This window comes from Strongylocentrotus purpuratus, unplaced genomic scaffold, assembly GCF_000002235.5.
Source record: "Strongylocentrotus purpuratus isolate Spur 01 unplaced genomic scaffold, Spur_5.0 spur5_scaffold_9, whole genome shotgun sequence".
NCBI classification, from domain to species: domain Eukaryota; kingdom Metazoa; phylum Echinodermata; class Echinoidea; order Camarodonta; family Strongylocentrotidae; genus Strongylocentrotus; species Strongylocentrotus purpuratus.
Genome location: NW_022145615.1, coordinates 2646859 through 2666400, shown reverse-complemented (window position 1 = coordinate 2666400; position 19542 = coordinate 2646859). Strand labels below are relative to the sequence as shown.

General features: G+C 37.8%; 1 protein-coding gene across 1 annotated transcript; it reads right to left on the bottom strand.

Moving 5' to 3' along the window:
- Positions 1-9493: 9493 nt before the first annotated feature.
- LOC591638 (G-protein coupled receptor 54) lies at positions 9494-17141 on the bottom strand. Its single transcript, XM_030976293.1, has 3 exons — positions 16745-17141; positions 13256-13391; positions 9494-12127 (listed from the first exon to the last, which is right to left on the bottom strand). The coding sequence occupies exons 1-3, from the start codon at positions 17096-17098 to the stop codon at positions 11436-11438; spliced, it is 1182 nt and encodes a 393-aa protein (XP_030832153.1). The 5' UTR covers positions 17099-17141; the 3' UTR covers positions 9494-11435.
- Between the last annotated feature and the right edge of the window lie 2401 nt (positions 17142-19542).

Below are 19542 nucleotides of genomic sequence, written 5' to 3'. Positions count from 1 at the left end.
ATAAGGTGTAGTATTTATTTTTAAGTGGAAAGCAAATCGTACATAGATCTATTTTAGACGGTATCCACAACGGCTTGACCAAGCATATAGAAAACCTGAACGTAATACCTAAGTGCTATATTATTTGTTTATTTATTCATTACTCTTTATTATTTACGATTTCTAGTCTTTTTGAAAACAATGCGATTATCTCTTTGGAGGGTTTTCTTCCTTTTTTTTCTTCGTATTTCAAGACTTTGAATATCTATGTTCATTACTGTTCATTATTTGTCATTATAGATCCCTGTCATACTTATCGGTGTATCAGTGAAGCCATTTGCATTTAGGATTATGTTGACATTTTAAAGTTTAATCCTTGTAAGTACGTTCTTTATCAGTTTCCCCTTGAGATGGTGTATGGAGAATGAAAGGGGTGAGATAAGTAGTATGTGATACCCCCTAAGGAGACGGCAGGGGTGCACCCGGTATCCGCGCGTTGACACGATACAGGGGAACTTACAAGCAGAGATGGTGGACTATGCCGATACCGAACCCCACTTCCTCTTCCGTCGCACCTCTCCACCCTCCCTGGATGCCCTCCTCTCTTCCCCCTTTCCCTTTCCCTACCCTTTCTCTTTCTCTCTTTCTCTCTCTTTCTCTTTCTCTTTCTCTCTCTCTCTTTCTCTTTCTCTCTCTCTTACTTTTTCTCTCTTCCTATCTGTCTCCGCCTCTCTTCTCTCGGTGTCCACCTTTCTCCCTGTAAGCCCTATCGTGCTCTCTCTCCTCCATGTCTCTTTTTCTCTCACCCTCTTTTTCCTTTCACCAGTTTTCTATTTCGTTCTCTTTTCTGTCTGTATACCGTTATATCGCTTGTCTGTCTTCTGTGATCCCCCCTCTTCATCTCCTACTCTCTCCCATCTCCTCCTCTTTCCATGCCCTCTCCTCTTCTCTTCCTCCAGGGATCTTGGTCTTATCACCTCGGGTGGTTGTCCGGTCAAACCTAGTCCTCTCGTTACCTGACCAAGGTGTGATATCTTTGACAGCCATCCCGCCAAATTATGAACAACTTTATTTGAAGAGAAGCTTCCTTATTACTCATGAGAATAATGCGGTGTCCTCCAGTATCTGCGTATATCAGTGGCGGAACGTGTGTCCAACAATCAAGGAGGGGGGCTCTGGGTGTCATGAGGGCACAGGTATTTCTAGCCGGAGGATGATATACAAGTGAACAAGTCAATCGAGTGAGGAGTGAGGAGATAAGAGTTCAATTTTCACTACATGTTGCCCTCTCCTCTATTTCCTTCTCGAAACCTCGTGTTTTCGACTTACGAGGGGGGGGGGGGCACGTGCCCTCATAACTACCCCATTGCGCATAATGATACAACTGAGGTGTTTTTCCATGCCTCTGTGACTTCTGTAATTTATAGTTTTATAATTTCTTTCTGTTTTGGAAAACTCCCGAGAGAAAAACAATCACCCAATTGAAGATGATTTGTAATTATTCCACTCAATCTTACCGAAATGTCAAAAACAAATAGGAGTGATAAAGTAACACGCCCTCAGAACTCGGCACGTGTTGTTAAGGCGATCCTGCATCCATTATTAAGGCAATTGTCGCCAATTCAATTCAATTTTTAAGACAAATGAGTCGAGAGGCGTCAACAACAAAAAAATGAATAATTGGGGTGTCGAAAGTAAGTTTCTTTCAAGTAATAAATATGGGTTCCAAAAATTTTGAATTTATTGACAAGTAGTGAATAATGCTGGAAAAAAATGCTCCAGCCAGGAAAAAGAAATTCTTAAATTCTTTGCCTACAAAAAAGAAAAAAATGAATGGGTGTGTCACCTATATTACACCTCGAGTGACACCCCTAAGTGACTTTAAAGAATACGCCCATGCAAGACCCTAAAATAATCTTGTAGAAATATGCCATCATTTTGGCGTCAATTTCAGATCCATTAATTAAGGAGTTTGTTTTTTCGTTGACAACTTGTTAAAAAAAATTCAAAAGAAGCTGTCGACATCGGATGGTAGTTTTTCATCAATTTTGCAGCTGTTGCTTCTAATTTTTGTTGTAAGATTAGTTTTTAGCGGTGCTCATGACTCAATATTAAATACGTATTATATGCGGTTGCTGTTGTTGTTGTTGTTGTTGTTGTTGTTGTTGTTGGGGGGTTATTGTTAATTTAGTTTTTACGGTGCATGCCATTCAATTTGGAATATTTACGCCAATTTAGTGATATGAATATAAAGACGTATATCTTCAGACCAAGTAATTTACGTATCTTACATTTGAAATTTTGAATACAAATATTAAAAAGGGAGTGAAAACACTATCTGCTGGGCCAGGCTTTAAGTATAATAATGAACCTACACCACCTGAAGTATTAGTTCAATATCAGACCCATCTAACCTTTTATTTCTCATAATCTTTGTTGGTTTTAAAAGCCGAGAAATCTCTGAAGGCCTATATCAGTCCTTCCTGATCGCGAATTTTGCTCCGTTCATAAACAGCCTGGGGGCTTGCACGATGACTCCACAGAAATATATCAAACTAGACTGCCGCGGTGACGAGTACTACTTGCTCGGAGTGACGACAGAATGAACACCCGGGCTGGGCTGAAGTTAGCGGGGAGAATAAAATCGGGTATTGAGGGCACTGATAGTGATGAACGGGTTTCTCGAGAGGTTGGCAGAGAGAGAGTGAAGATAAAGGAGAGAGAGAGAGAGAGAGAGAGAGAGAAAGAGAGAAGGAGAGAGAGAAGGAGAGAGAGAGAGAAGAGGAGAGAGAAGAAGAAGAGAGAGAGAGAGAGAGAGAGAGAGAGAGAGGAGAGAGAGAGAGAGAGAGGAGAGAGAGAGAGAGAGGGGGGGGGGGGAGGAAGATGAAGGAACAACCTGTTCCATCACTCTCCGTCATCTCTATTGATAACAAATATATTTCATCCATATTCCAATGGGTGATAGCAAGACGGTATGGCCTATTTTTCATGTTTTTCTTGACATTTGATATCGTAAAATATCTTAACATCCGCGGTGGAAAGTCATGTTTTTATATTTAAATAGTTACAACAAATCATAAGTACTGGCAACATTTATAACATTTGCAAAGGGGGAATTTCCCTATCTGCCTATACTTCAGTATTTATCATGTTTACGCATGCATGGTTAATGCATTCAATGAGTTTTCGTGATCATTTCACACAGACTCGTGCAGCGTTTCCTATGAACATTAATCTCATAATCCCTTTAAAACCTGGCTTAAGATTATAACAAATGAGTAATAGTAATCTATCAACTAAATCCTTTTCCCGGCCACTGAATGGTTATCAATTTCAGCGAATAGACATAATCGGTACGTGTTCTTAGAGTGTGGGTACATGACATGGTGTTAACACTACTGTACAAGAAAAGAATTTCGGCGGGCCTTTGTATTAAATACAAAATTGAAACAGTCATTCCGTTAAAATAAGATCTGACAGGATATTGTGCAGTTTGATAGCAGATTCACGTACGAAATAAATTGTAAATTTTTGTCATCATCTTTGAATTTATAAATTACAGGTTCAGAAATAAACCAGAGATCGTCCCTGGAGCATAATAATGTCCATATGGTTATAATGAAATTCCCTGTAGTCTTCCGAATTAATGTGTTTGCTTGGTGATGTAACCAAAACAAAGGGAAACCCTCTAACCATAATCGCAAAATATCAATAATTATGAAGGTGATAGATAGGGTACTGACCAAGCTTTAACCATGATATTTGCCAAGTTTGCCCTAGGAACAACCAGGGCAATGCCTTAGAAAGAGTTGCGATGGATCCGAATCAATTGTAAGTTTGTAGTCCCCTGTCTATTTAGTACATAGTTGCGATTGATACCAACCGCACATAAGTTGCGATTAGTCGTAACTGTTTATAATACGGGGCCCAGATCTCCCATACACGGGTTAACAATAGCTATTATATTATTAGTAAGGTATGGCTGTAGTTATCCTCATCCCTTACCCCGCCCAAACTCACCTCGTCTGTCCTGCCCCATCCTGAATGTTCCCATGTCTTCACCCAAGCCTTCCTGTTTTCATGGCTTTTTTCTTTTTCATCGACATTCTCTCAACAGTGTCTTCGTATGCGTTACAGTGGCGTACTCAGCAGGTGTTTTTTTACGGGGGGGGGGGGCTTCTTCTGCAGGGGCTTCTTCTGCATCAATCAATCTTCTTCTGCAGGGGGAAGCCCAATATACCTACGACCTTTTTTTAAGTTTCTATTTTTTCCTTCTTCTGTTCTGAGCCTCCAATCTAGGAGGGGGATCGTCGACATAATCCTTGGTGGGAATGCCACTGATTTGCTCCAAAATGTTCTCCGTCGACAATTGCCAACGGATGTAGTTTGTCCAAAATATATAGCTAAGGTTAGTGCCGCAATTTGGTTTTTGGATAGTTTAGTGGTTGTAAAGGAAATCGGTCAGAGTAGGAGCTATACCATGGATCAATTGTGTCGTAGAACCGCCACTAAAGTAAGTATTAAAACTCAAAAGAGGTTATTAAACTCGCCCATCAATCAATCTTATTCTATGACAAGAATAAGAAATCGAAGACGTTTATGAAGACGTGTGCCGTAGAACTGTCAATCATGTTTCCCGTTGTCCGTTCCGCCCATACAGGACTGGTCTAAATCCTGTAAGATCCGACCACAGGAGAGTTCACTTAAGGATCTCATCCAGGTCATTGCCTTGATGCATCAAATAGATGGTGTCCACTTTGGTTGAAACGCTACTTTATTTCGTTGATTTGTTTGTTTGTTTATGTTGACGAACGTACACTCGTTGAATGCCGTTTTGTTTGTACACTTGTTTTGTTTGGTAACTGACGATCGTACTCCAAGTCAAAAAGGAAATGAAGAAAAAAAAGTTATCGATCTTATTATTGTTTATATTTAATCTCCAGCAATACCATCTTGGTAAATTGAATTCGTTTGAAAAGCATAAGCCCAGCAACTATTTGAAAAAGCCCCCCTCCCCCTCACCCTCCCCGGATCATGATTGGTTGGAAAAACACAAAGTTTTTAGCCAATCAGGATATGACCAAAACAAATGAAAGAAATAAAGAACGAAGAAGCAAAATACTATAATCATTAAACAGAGACATATTAAGCAAGAAGAGGGTGCCTCTAGTATGATGGCAACCCTAGAGATAACACAAAGGTTGATCTGTGGTCTAGTTGTCCCCTGTGTCTGAATGGCATTGGCAGTGGCCTCCTAATAAATCATGTGGCTTCAACTATATTTACCGCGTCCCGCTTCTCCTTGGGGGGGGGGGGGGGCAGAGAAAGAAAAAACGGATAAAGAAAGAAAGAAAGAAAGAAAGAAAGAAAGAACGAATGGATTATAAAAAACTATCCAAAAAATAGCCATTTTCCCCATTATATCATATTTACCCTTTCTAACATCTAGATATTTTGTACACGTAATGAAATTGATAATACAATTTCGTCATACACATAAAATTATGCTAGATAAAATATTTAGAATACAAATAGACCACTGCATTGTCCGATACGAGGTGGCGGATGCCCAAATATTGGTAATTTATAAATTGTAGGAGGGCGCAGCCCCCAGCCCCCAGCCCCCGCCCATACTCCTATGATGATAAGTTTCGGGAGTCTGCTGGACGCTTAACGATCCAGTGACGTCGCTAGAACATTTTACTGAAGATCTTATTCGATGACGCTTTTATGTTATTCAATTTAATGGTAGATGAAACATTGTCATTGAGCTTAGCAGCTTCAAATTAGTTGTCTAACAACAGGAGTTCCAACGTGGCAACAAAACCGCAATTTCTTTCTAACCTCCTTGTGAGGAGGCAAGCATGGAATAACCTTTTGCTCGCTTTTTAAGACCTCTTGGGATTGATACTCAAATGAGAGGGATTTCCGAAGAAATAAAAGCTGCCCTAGAACTGCGTCAAATTATGACATTGTGGATGCTCAGAAGATAAGAATTAAGGCTCTCACGTCATACTGGTGTACAGGGATAGCTTGAAGTTTAAAGATAAGATAGAGCTCAGGCATTGTGAAATAAACTGTCTTTAGTACACAACGATAGAGAACGGTTGATCAATTAGTAGGCCTATATAAAACTGGTGTACAATATGAGGCTTAAGGATCTTTAATATTAATAAGAAATATGCCATTTTCGTTAAGTAATCAAGTTCAATGCACAAGACTTTGTTAAGTGCCTCCTAACAGATTTTTTTCATTTACATGTTACGGACAAATGTATTTCAATATTAAGATTGCAAATTGCACATGTTATTTGTTTGGTATAGGACAAGCATTACAGGCTTTCCCTTCTTTACAACACGCTTCGCAGTTTTCTTTTGGGGTTAAAAATTGCATTTATTAGTGATGTTTTGTCACTTTATGATTGCAGTATATGCAAATAGATTATATATTCTTTGTAAATAATAACAGAAACGTGTTTGTTTACTTCCGATTAAGTGATTAATGAAACTTAAATCGTCATTGTACATTTGCATATTTTAAAACTCCATTTTAATAATTAATAACAAACTAACTAGGCAGTGTAGTTTTGGTTACCCCAAGAACGAACAAATTAATCTGTTTCCAAGCTTTATTGTTTCTATACGAGTTAACTATTTCTTAGCTAAGGAGTTTTGTAATTTAAAAAAAAATTACACTAAAAACTGAACGATGCTTACTTTTAAAATACTTTTTCCTTTCTTACTCAGACGCATTCAACTACAAAACAGCAAAGAAATTGGGAATTCAAAGTCCTGTCTAATGAATTTTACCTGTGGTTCTAGGGAAGTGAGTAGTAGGTTTCATTCCGTGACATCCTGTGTTCCTTATTTGAACGCTATTGTTAAGAGTCAAATTAAGGACAAATCTGAAAGAACCTGCCATTGTTTTTATCAGAAATATTGTTATCTATCCCAGTGTTCTTAGATATCAAGAATACGTGAATTATAAAGTAAACATGTATGAATTAAATACCACAGACACATTTCCCGGTGAAGCAATATCCAAATTAAAGCGGGACTTCACACTTGCGCCCGATTTATAGCCAACAATGCCTAACCGGTACCCTTTGCCCCCCCCCCCATGGTCCCCTTTTTCTTATGTTAATGAGAGCTGATTTAATGAGATAACCACCTGTCATTGACCACGCAGGAGGTCCAATCCCTTCTGGCCAATCTAGTGCACGGGTATAGGCTTTAACATAACCTAACCCCCGTTTCATAAAACTGTTATCAATACAACATGCTAAAATTCTAAGACAAATTTGCTCTCAGCCAATCAAATGCCACGATTTCAGTAGCTTATAACACATTTTGAAACTTGTTATTGATAACATGTTTTATGAAACAAGGCCCTAGTCACATGAATGTGACAGCGTGGCAGCAAGACATGACAGCGGTGCGAATCATCACCGGCCGGCAGGAGATCACGTAATTCAGTCAAAGCTCAGAATCTTTTAATAGCTACCCCTCCTAATCAAGGACGTTTTATCTGTCATTAGTCAGTCCCTTCTTCAAGAACCCAACGATTTGGAGTACTTCCTTTGATGACATATTCTTCTTCAGGCTCAACCATTCGAAGGTGTTAAAGCGCTATCATCGGGCCTCACAATTTGCTTCATCATCCCCAGATAGTTGTCTGAGGTCGTCCTTATATTTAAGTTGGAGGAAAATGACACCGTAAAGGCAGATTAATGGTCTCAAACAGATTATATAGATAACATGATGAATCCAGGATTTTGAGAAAGGAGGAGGGTGCGAATTTTTTTCCCAGGCTATCGTTTTTCCAAAGGAATCCCGACGGCTACATCTAGGCTCTGGCACTTTGAAATCCCACCACTCTTCCAAAAATGTCAGAGAAAGGGACCCACTGCCCTGAATTTAATGATTAAGGGGCATTAAAATGACGTTTTTAGCAACAAAGAGAGAGAAGGGTTTATCTCCTCCGGTTCCCACACAAGACAGAGTACACAACAATCGAGATCGTCACAGGTCCACCCGGGTTCGATTTGGGAAGGCATAGTCATGTTTGACTTTCTCAGAACAATGTGGTCGACAGACATTTTCAAGAAACATCTGCTAAATGCTTTGCTTTGTCATTGGTTTTTTATATTGTTGAAGGTGTTACGATGATAAATTATAATGGACACACCATTTGTTCTCACCTCCTCTCTCTCTCTCTCTCTCTCTCTCTCTCTCTCTCTCTCTCTCTCTCTCTATCTGTCTCTATCTGTCTCTCTCTGTCTCTCTGTCTCACACACACACACACACACACACACACACCACCGCCCCTACTGATCCACCATCTCTGTCTTTCGGTCTGTCTGCCCTCCCTTTCTCTGTCACAATGTCGCTCCTCCCTGGCTTTCACCTCACTCCCTACCTTTTTCTCCAATTTCCATTTTCTTTCGACACTTATTGTGTTTTATATGGATTATATAAAAAACAATATATTTATATATATCACACGATATCAGAAAGCAATTATACCTGATGCTACACTGGCATGTCTTTCTTCTGAGATTTAAATAGGATTTTGATGTGCTTCTATTTCTGTGTTAAATTCCTACTATATTCCATGCTCGCAAAAAAAAAAGAATCTTACCACAGATGGCGTGCTTCATATTTTGTAGAGAGTCAGTTGAAATGGATTCAACTTTCAAAACTATTTATCACGTTCTCAAATTGCACCCCACCCCCTTCATTTCTGCTAATAGGAATTCATCTGAATAACCGTATTCAATACTATTCAATGTATAAGGTTTAAAATCGATGCTCCCACTTTATCATTTTTGAATTTACAATTGGAACTCGCTGCAGAAATATTTCGTTTCATTTTTCATCATCTATTTAACGGAAGAATACAATAGAGAACAATCAAATATAAATTAGTACTTAGCAATCAATATCAAGCATTTCGTTTAAGATCTATCACTTTATAAATGTTCTGAATATGTGTTGGGCTTTTAGCTGGAGTCGCGTATGTACTGTTTGAAAGACATTTCAAAGGAAGTAGATGGCTATGGGCCACTTTATTCGACGTTTTAGTTTCCTCTTGTGGTTTAATCGAGCATGAATCTTCTCTATTTTTATGTCGAAATGATTAATGCTTCAATGGGACTTGGTAACATTGTTTAGATAAGAGAAATGGTGCTAGGGTAGTGACTACAATGATAGATGTACAATTAAAGGTAATCTGAAGTTTGAGTGAAAACGGACCATTATTGATGATCACAATTAGACAAACTGATCTGATCGATTCCTTAATTCTCCCAACTATATTTTTACGATTTAAGTTACATTTTAGGTGAATTTAAATCGTCACAAAGCAATGAATGGGCTCTATATATGTACCATTCCAGACTTTTAAGCGTTGAACGATTTTTAAAAGCCTGTTTTGTTTGTTTTATTCATATTTCATCCCACAAATAAAATGTAGTCACGTACTAGTCGCAATCGCATAACATAAAAAAAAAAAATTCGTGTTTGTCTGTGGTCGGGCGATAGTTATGAAAAGAATACTAAATCTGTGACAATTCATACAAATAAAGAAATTGGTATAAATGTACATTTCCGACGACGTGCTCAAACCACTAATGTTGAACCGCAATGTACTAAATTGTTCTTATCATATTTTAGAACTCATGAATTAAGTGTGCATTATCAGCAATATTGCGGTATGGCTTACATAAAAGAAAGAAAAAGCAATAATTATGATAAAACATAACTTTACAATGATAGAACAGCTATTCATTTAATCACTCATTTACCAAAACACAGCATTACTTATATAGTACTAGAAATATGAATTTTGGAACGAATTTGAATTTAAATCCAAGATTTAGGTATTGCACTTACATCTAAGTTCATATTTACACGCAATGAATTATAAATATTTAAGAATTTCAACAACAAAAATCAACCAACAAGAAAATTCCAATAGCCTTGTCCATTACTTATTAAAATGAGCGAACATTACATGATCCAAATATGATTTCTATGAGACATGACATATGGTATGAAACTGCAAGTTAGTTGATTTTTCGAGAGTCTTTTCGATCATGTTCATCTTGACTGCATCGCAATGAAGAAAGTGATAAAAGCACAATGCAATATTGATTCAATAAAGAGATAATACAAGTACAAAAATAGTAGAGAAAGGGGGTTAATGTTGCCCCATAGATTTCGTCGGCAAATTCAACATGCTGTTGGCAGCTTTTAAAAGCACATTGCTCCTATTTCATTCTGGTGTTATCGTTTGAGCCGTCCTATATTGGAAAAAGAAAACGGATTTAGAAAGTAAAAGTAATAAGTCCTTCCAAACATTGGAGAAACCAGAAATTATTAGTAATGAATAAGGGGGCGTGCACCGACTCCACCCTGTTATGGATACGCCTTTTACCGTTTATGTTACAATGATCATCGTATTCCTTGTCGTCCATCGCTCCTTTCAAAGATTGATTCATTCATAATTACTAAATAAAACACATCCCATCTTTTTAAAGAATAGGTGGGTGTCTAATTACGACTTTTGTAATGTACGACCAAGATGCGCCATCCCCCTTACTGTTAAAGTATATCATTCAGATAATTCTCAGCAACTGGAAGTCTTAAAAATAATTGGTTTGTATGCGATGGCGGTTCACATAATATTATGGGGAATGCTTGTTCAGGAATACGTTCTAATGAATACAGTGTGTCATAATGGATATGTTTATATATTTACAACATTATGCTAAATAATTATTTATACTTGCTTTACATTTGATACATAATGCTCACATTGTGTATGATTTTAAAATGTATGCATCATTTCTTAAAAGACGTACGACTCTGTCAAATATGTATTATTTGAAGATAAAAATATAACAAGTACTTTATACCAGTCGATATTGAATGATGATTGCTATATTTCTACATATTTAAACCGTATAAACATTTCCTTTCATAATTAACCCATAGCAGAAAGATGAACCAATAACAAAATAAGATGAATAATTATAACTATATTTCTAATTTTGAACAGCTTTAAATCACAGCTCATGACCAACAACCATTTAAACTATTAACTCACAAATATATATATATATATGGCACGTCACGAACCTTACAAATATACTATACAAATTCACGTTTCAATTCACTCATTGAAGTAAAATAACTCTTTCATATTTACTGTCTGTATGTCCTCATGCAATTATTGGCAATTTTTGATATAATTGTCGATATAAAAGCAATTTATATATTGATCATATATACATTATATATTAAGTTCATCGTCGGGTGAGCTATAAGGCTCATTGATGGAGAGATATACATTCAATCAATAAAGTTTCTCTCTTAACGTTCTGCTTTCGTCTCTGTCTTTTCAGTACAGTCTCTTCGTGTTATGGCACAACTCCTCCGTGAAAACACAAATCTTTAGACCGATGTATTTGCCGTCATAGAAATCATTTCCGTTTGCAAGTTGGACGTTCTCCGGCCCTGCCGATGCATTGAATGTGTGTAGTTTGTCTTGGTGCTTGCGACCTCCTGCTTGCCTCTGGGTCTGGTGTAGCAGATCTGCCGGAAGTACACCTGGAAGCTATTCCCCGCCAGGGCGTAGACCACAGGATTCACGCAGGAGTTTGAGTACGCCAGGATCAGACAGAACATCCTGAATGCGTAGATGTACTTGGCCTCGTGAGGGTAGTTGGGATCGACGTCGTTCCAGAGGTTGATGGCGTGGATGGGTGCCCAGCAGATGGCGAAGAGCATCACGACGATGAGCACGATCCGAGTCGTCTTCCATTTCTTCGTCGCCGTCTGCACCGAGGAGCCTTCGCTTAAAACCTCAGCTTTGCCTTTACGATTCGCGGCCTTGCCCGACGTGGCAGTGATACCACCCTTGCTCAGCTTCCAAAGATGCGCCAGGATGAGACCATAGCATACGCTGATGATTGCCAGAGGTATAACATACGTAACACCAATGACATATATGGAGTAGAATTTGATAAATCGAGTTGATGTATGGGTATGTGTACAGTAGATGACTGGCTCATTGTAGTAATTATGTTCTCCTGGCTTCGTCGTACCGTAGATCAAGGCAGCAGGTACATGCATCAGCCCAGAGACTGCAAGGCAAGAGAAAGAAGGAATAAGACAATCTGTTGAAAGCCAGAATCCTATCAATTTATACATATTACACCCCTCATGGTTCTCAACAGATGTAAATTAGCGTTCACAGAGGAGGGGAGGTTTATGCATTATCAAGTAACCAAGCGAGATTTTATCTTTCAATCAATCAAGCAGAATAAGACTCAGCTCTTCACTTTCAGGTCACATGATATCACATGAGTCACGTGATCGTTTACTGCAAGCATGCCATTGCTTTCAATATACACATGATAAAAATTGTCCATCACCTCCCTGACCACTAAGAAATTTAATTTCTGATAAACATGAACGACATCCTATAATTATGACAACAATCGAACTTAAGGTTGCAATTGACAACCATTATGAGCCAACGAATCGTTTTTGTTTACAAAATGATGATATATGCTGTGAGACGTGCTGTGAGACCATTTGTATCGACGGATCCATGATTTTCGAAAAATGGGAGGGGCAAGAAGTTTAAAAACGAAAAACCCATCTGAGTGCGTAACATAGTTATGTACAGTTTTATTCGTTACAACGAGAGGAAGAAGAGCAGTCGATTTTCAATAAGTAATATTATTCAATATAAATTGTAATAACTAGTTACCTGCATGGACCTCAATGATTCTATTCCGGACTTGGTGTGGGTCGCACAATTTGTAATCTATAATTCGTGCATTGTACTGAAACAAGTTGATTGTAGTTTGCTTTGTAATTGTGTAAGGGAGTTCGAATGCTTCATTTTCTTCCAAGTTATGTTATCTTACTCAAGGGTAGATATAGTGATTCATGAAATGGAGGTGGCATAACAACAGTTGAATTTAGCTTCTTAAAGTTGATGGGACAAAAAACATTGTTAAAGGCCATAATCTTTTGTGTACTTCAAGGCCCCGTCTTACAAAGAGTTACGATTGACCCAAATCAATCGCAATTTTACAATCTCCCATCTGTAATGTACATAATTATTTGCGATTGGTATCAATCGCAAATAAGTTGCGATTAATACCAACTCTTTGTAAGACGGGGCCCAGGTACACACTAATGAATTTTAAAGGGGTGGTTGTGCCCCTCACCCCTCCGCCGTGATACGCCACTAATCTTACCAATCCAGACGATACAGCAGATGACTCCAGCTCGGAGGATGGTTCTAGTTTGACGAGAAGTGAAGGGGTTGGTGATTACGTAATAGCGATCTACCGTCATCACAGTCAACGTCGCACACGTCGCCTGGACCGTAACCTTTAATTCAGAAAGAACATTGGAGGAGAGAAGGCGAAGATGAGTTAGGGTGATCGTATGGAAGAAAACATAAGAATAACATAGCACACACAAATATGTGTAATCTAATAGATTTTTCATTAATATTTGCTATCTGTATTAACTTTGCTCTAAATGAATTAATACTTTTAACTATGTGTCTTTAGTTTACAGGCCGTCTATACTAGTTTGGCTAGGAGGGATACGACCACCCAGGGTGGTCACTGACAGGTGGCTATCTGATCAACTCAGCTCTCAATTAACATAATAAAAAGAGGATCATGGGGGACCAATGGTCACCGATTAGGCATTGTTTTATATAAAGAGAGAGCAAGTAGCTACAGGTAGTACAGTGGGGCTTTAAGGTTTTTGTATTTCGCTCTTGTAACTAATTAAATATACTTGTACATGCTTATTTTTTACTTTGTAAAGCGCATAGAGAAACTTTCGTTTATTATGCGCTTAATAAATCAATCTTTATTATTATTATTACACAAAAATCACAACTATATACTTTCGAAAAATCAACTGAAGGCCAATCTAAATATCCTATCGTATGTCCTATAGAAATCATGTTCAGATTCCCTTATATCATGAAAATGTCATTTTAGTGTTTGCACATTTCCAAAGGGAACGTATAAGGCCATTAAAATTGCATCGTGTTGAAAAAAAAGATCTTATCGATGATATACGTGATAAGAAGAAAGTACGATGGATTGAAGGAAAGTGAAAGTCAAAACACGTAGAGCATTATAAAGGAAACGTATATGACAAAGAAAAAACATTATAAATCAAGAATAGACACAGCTTTTTGCAATATTTTATATACCTCGATGTCCCTAGATACGCAGATGATATTACCTGAAACACTTAAAGGAAACCGAACCCCAAGAAATGACTTTACTCATTATGAGAGCGCTATTATATTATTGCCCATTAGTCTACAAGATTCACAACCAAAAGGTATGAGTGAGGTATAAAGCGAGAATAATGTAGTTTCTCAGCGCGACATGGGTATCGCCATTATCTTGATAACGTGACGTACTATGCGAAGTTATTTATCAAGTACATGTATTCAAATTTATGGATGCTTCCTTTCCAGACGTATGTGGTGGTGAAGCATTTCATTCACCTGCTATTATCCTTTGTACTACAATTGCCAGAACGCAAATTGCATAAATAAGTTGGTGCTCTTCTGGGGTGAAGGTTTCTCATAAATGAAATAGATTTGTCAACTACTATAGTGAAGTATTTATAAATGAATTTAGTGACATTTTGTTCCTCTGTTATTTATTTTTCACCAAATATAATTTCTATCTTCTCAGTTATGATTTTTCCTCATTGAAAGTAAAGGTTTCGTTATTTATTTACAGATTATTTCCAACTAAAGCTTGGTGCATGATACATATACAACTTCAACTGGTACGTCCCATTTCAAGAAAATGGCTGCGCCCATGTCAAAAGGCATCACATCATGCCAGGAATTTGTTCATTTATATATCTCTTGTAAATTTTCGTAAGGAATATTGTACATCAAGGGCAGGAATACATCTCATTTTCAGAATACCTACACTTATTCTTTGGGGTTAGGTTTCCTTTAACATAAACCAAATTATAGATTTTGAAATATTTTCTTTTTTTCTTATTGTGAGGAACTTTCATACTTCTTACTTTCAGAGTAAAAAATGCAATTACTGTTATTAGCTCTGAATATTACATTCCAATTTTGTTATAAGTATCACTCGGAAGCGAGATATGCATGCCGTTCGTTCTTTGTCCATAGAAGATGAACATGTTTATCATTGATTGTATGGTTTCTCAGGGTTAGGAAAATGCCAATCCGGGTCCTGAGTTGTCTTGAGAAGTAAGGACAAGAAATTGGTGCCACAATTTCCCTATCACCAGAGGAAACGCTTAGCCTATATTTTGTTTATGTTATCTTACATCGCATGGTTCATCACTAAACATTCAACTGCACGACCGAGCATTTAGAGTCAAATCTAACTAGTACCAAGAACATTAAAGTAACCCCTGCGATTAATATGATAAAACTAAATTGCATGAGCTGAACCTTTCCGTACAGGCTTTCAAGAATATTTTTCTCTTATTCTTCTGAATGTTACATGTTTCTCTATGTTGGCATCCTCCCCATTCCATGTTTATACAGTATAGTTCTATTATTTTTTCTTCTGAAAGACAGTCTTCAATCAGCTAAGTTTAATTAGTCTGATTAGCTTTGCATTCATCTGTAGCCAATTGTTAAAAAGCGTCTTTCAGTCCGTATTTCAAATCCAAGTTTCGTGCAAAATCCACAATGGCATGGGGAGGACACGAAAATGTCAAAGTATATTTGTGGTATGGTGTGTTAGTATGTTATTATTCATTATGTAGTACCATTGTGACTTAATGTGAAGGACAAGCTTATATAGCTGACAGGGGCAATCCATCCCATGAGTGGAAAATGAATAATTTAAAATAAAATAAAATAAAGTATTGGCATGACTGATACAACATTTCAGGACACGGAGATTCTTGCATCTTTTAAGATTCTACTTCGGCAGTGGCAACTATGCTTGACATCTTGGGTATCCCCTCCTTCCCTCTCCCCTCCCTCCCCGTACCCTCCACCTCCCCTCCATTCTTCGTGGGATTCCACCAATATATGAATATCTGGATACACCACAGCCAAATAACTTTTAAAAGATCTGAATTTACAGTACGCTTCTTATCCTCTGTCAGTTTAAAATGACATGTTCTTTAAAGGTACTATGTCCCATTTGCAGGCCAACAAAATGCAAAGGTTAAATTCCAACGGCATTTGAAAGATAATACTAATTTAGAACTTCCCTCAAAACAAAAGGGCTTGAAAATATCTATTTGTGGGGGGGGGGGGGGGGGAATAACGACCGTTAGTTGTCGAAGCGACTTTAGTGATTGCAGTCCTTTCATTAAATAGTCTGATTTTCATACCCTTGTACCGAATGATCGTAGGTTTTGTGGTGCGCAAAGATTCAATCAGCTTATTAATGTTGGCCATTAAAGAAGTTTATTGATGTAGACAAATGCTTATGTACCCTTTACAGCCCATGTTATGTATGTTATTACCAAAGAAAAAAGAAGTCAGTCAGTCACTCAATAGTGTCTGAAAGTGAAGTCTAGAAAGTAAACGGGTTTTCTTGCATAATTTGAATACTAGGACACTGCTAACGTTTAAATTTCACAGATAGGACATACGTGATATATTCATAATTCCTGCAAAGTTCTACATAATTTGATGTTGGCTGAAAATGGGACATAGTACCTTTAATGTACTACTTGTATCAAGTTATACGTACATGCTGCAAAAAGGCGTTGAACTTGCATAAGAAATTGCCAAACCTCCATTGGTAGTCTGCATAGAGCGCGGCGGTGAGTGGAGCGCAAGCCAGCATGTAGACGAGATCGCCCACGGCAACATTCAAGATGTAGAAATTCGTTACGCTCTGTCTCATCTTCCGGTACCGTAACACGATGAAGATGACGAGCGAGTTGCCGGCGATGGCGAAGACGGCGATGATGACGAAAATGAGAGGGACGATCACGGATTCGGGTCCCAGGACGGGTGAGCCAGAATAGGTGTAGTTCATGATGCTCATTGAGTAGGAGTAGGAGGATGACTCGTAGTCATTGTAAGGAAGTACTTCGTCCATGGTGATTTTCGATGGAGCTTACGATCAGAGATTCTTGATATGTTTTGCTAGAGAGAAGACAAAGAAATAATATATACGTCACTTATTTTAAGTTATTTTAAAATTTGAATTTGTACTTTTTTAACATATTCGTTATAAAGGATTAACGAGTAAGGTTTCATTACTTACATGATATCTCGTGTTTTGAAAAAGGGGTATATAGGGTTAGGGTTAACCCTAACCCTAACCCTTTGGCAATCCCAGTAAATTAAGAAATAAAATCATGGTTGACCTTTTCAATCCTGATCTTGAGAGCTGAATTACCAAGCTAAAACATTTCAGATGTCAAACTATACGTTTATACCTGAAAATAGATCAGAGTATCTATAACTAACACCTCATTTACATCAAGCAATAGTGACAATAACAGCGTAAAAGGAGGAGTATAAGCCATCAGAATATGAAGACTCCCCAGGCTAGGGATTATTTTGCGTCCACTCCTTTTAAAGATCAATATTTAAAGGTGTCATATTTTGACTTTGAAAGGATTAAATCCTCATTTGCTGTCTCTGTTTCACGCATTATGGGTCAATAGAACTTTGACATAAAACAAACGAGGCAAACATTCTCACAATTCAAATGCTAAAAACGTAGATACATGATTTATCTACATTTTACAAAAAGGTGAGGGTTTAGATAACTATAAACATGATTTTGTCACATGTTTTTGAGATCTAATTTATATCTATTTGGTACAAGCACTGTCGGTTTATATTCTATGCTATTTACAAATTTACTTCCCGATTGCTACAAACATTTACCCTTTAATAGCTTATAATAGTCAGTTTTGTTCAAAGTCCTGATGATAGCCATGACTGATAATAATAAAGAAGAAAATGAGAGTATGATATTGGAAACTTGCCATTCGACCTGAAGCAGTTTAAAATAATCTGAAGATGTGGTGACAAATATAACATATGTGTGGACAGAGTACGACGTCGTAAACTCCATTGTTTAGTTGATATGATTTATAGTACGTAAATTGAAATGTCACTTCAAGATTGATTGTGTAAACTTGTAAATATGTGTCAATACCAACGGCAAACACAAGTCAATCACGGGTTATTATGTTGCCTCTTCATAATTCCCGCGTTGCACTGATGCGCAATATCCTACATACTTCAGAGAATGATTCATAAGTAATCATTTTGAGGATACCGGGTTAACTATCGATCAGAAGTTGAAATCAAAATGTGTTACCATTGATGCATTCATGTTTTCTAACATTAAATCAGTACGTTGCTCAGCACCCAACGCGTGTTCAAATCGCAAGCGTCCTTCGTGAGCGTTGCAGACGACAGCGCAGGCGAGAAAGCAAATCGATAGCGGCGATCGTTCTCGCGATCTAATGGAAACAAACATTTATGATGAACACCGACAAGAATTTGATTAATTCGTTTCCGCGAAATTACAATATCGCATGGGGTTACGTACATGCCTAGCATATGGCATACACCATTAATCAGATTAGCTGACAAGTGGGCAAACATCGAGTTTATTGGATTCTACCGCGGGATTATGATATTCAAATCAGGGATGAATACCTTCTCGATACATATTGCTTGTAGTATTATAGTCACCTTTGGCAAAATACTAATTTACAAATCCGAAACATCAAATCTCCCGTGCACATTGTCAACTTTGGTTTAAAACTATCTGCTATCGACACGGGTTCCAGGCACAGTTTCTGCTTAAAAATAAAGCTTTCAAATTAAAACAGAAATTAATTTTCATGATTGTACACATCAATGTCGAAGATAGCTCCGCGTTGATCCTTTGGCGTTTTTTTTTTTTTTTTTTTTACAGAGACGCATTATGTAATCCGAACGTGAATACTATATTGGATGTAGAATAAGATATTGAAAGTGCTTTTGCCTTGATTTCTGGAAAGCTCCTCTAAAAAAGGAATATTTACCACCCCCCCCCCCCCCCCCCCCATATAGAACAGGGGATCCTTACCACTTTCAAAATACTGGCGCCAGCATTAGTTTTGTGTGAATACGTAGACTGCACACATTGTAACGATATCATTGTGTGTCGCATACACTAATGGTGGGGAAATAAGGAATATCAGTACTTAACATGGCTGGATAAAAATCACCATGATACAATATTGAACAGCTGGTTGCATATGGTGTCTACAGACATATCTTCAATCAATAAGTAGATTGGTACAAGAGTTGCTTCGGTCCCTTGAGGCAGGCGCGTCGCAAGGCGACTGTCAAATCGCCACAAAATTTTGCTCTTATACGAGCATGACGCACGCTCATCAAAATGTTGGGTTTATTTGAATACGCACCCGGGAATTAACAATGTAGGTACGATCTTTTGCCAGTAATACCTTCAACGTAATTCAGCTTTCCCGCGTAAATTAGATAATATGCGACGATGGCAGAGTGAAATAC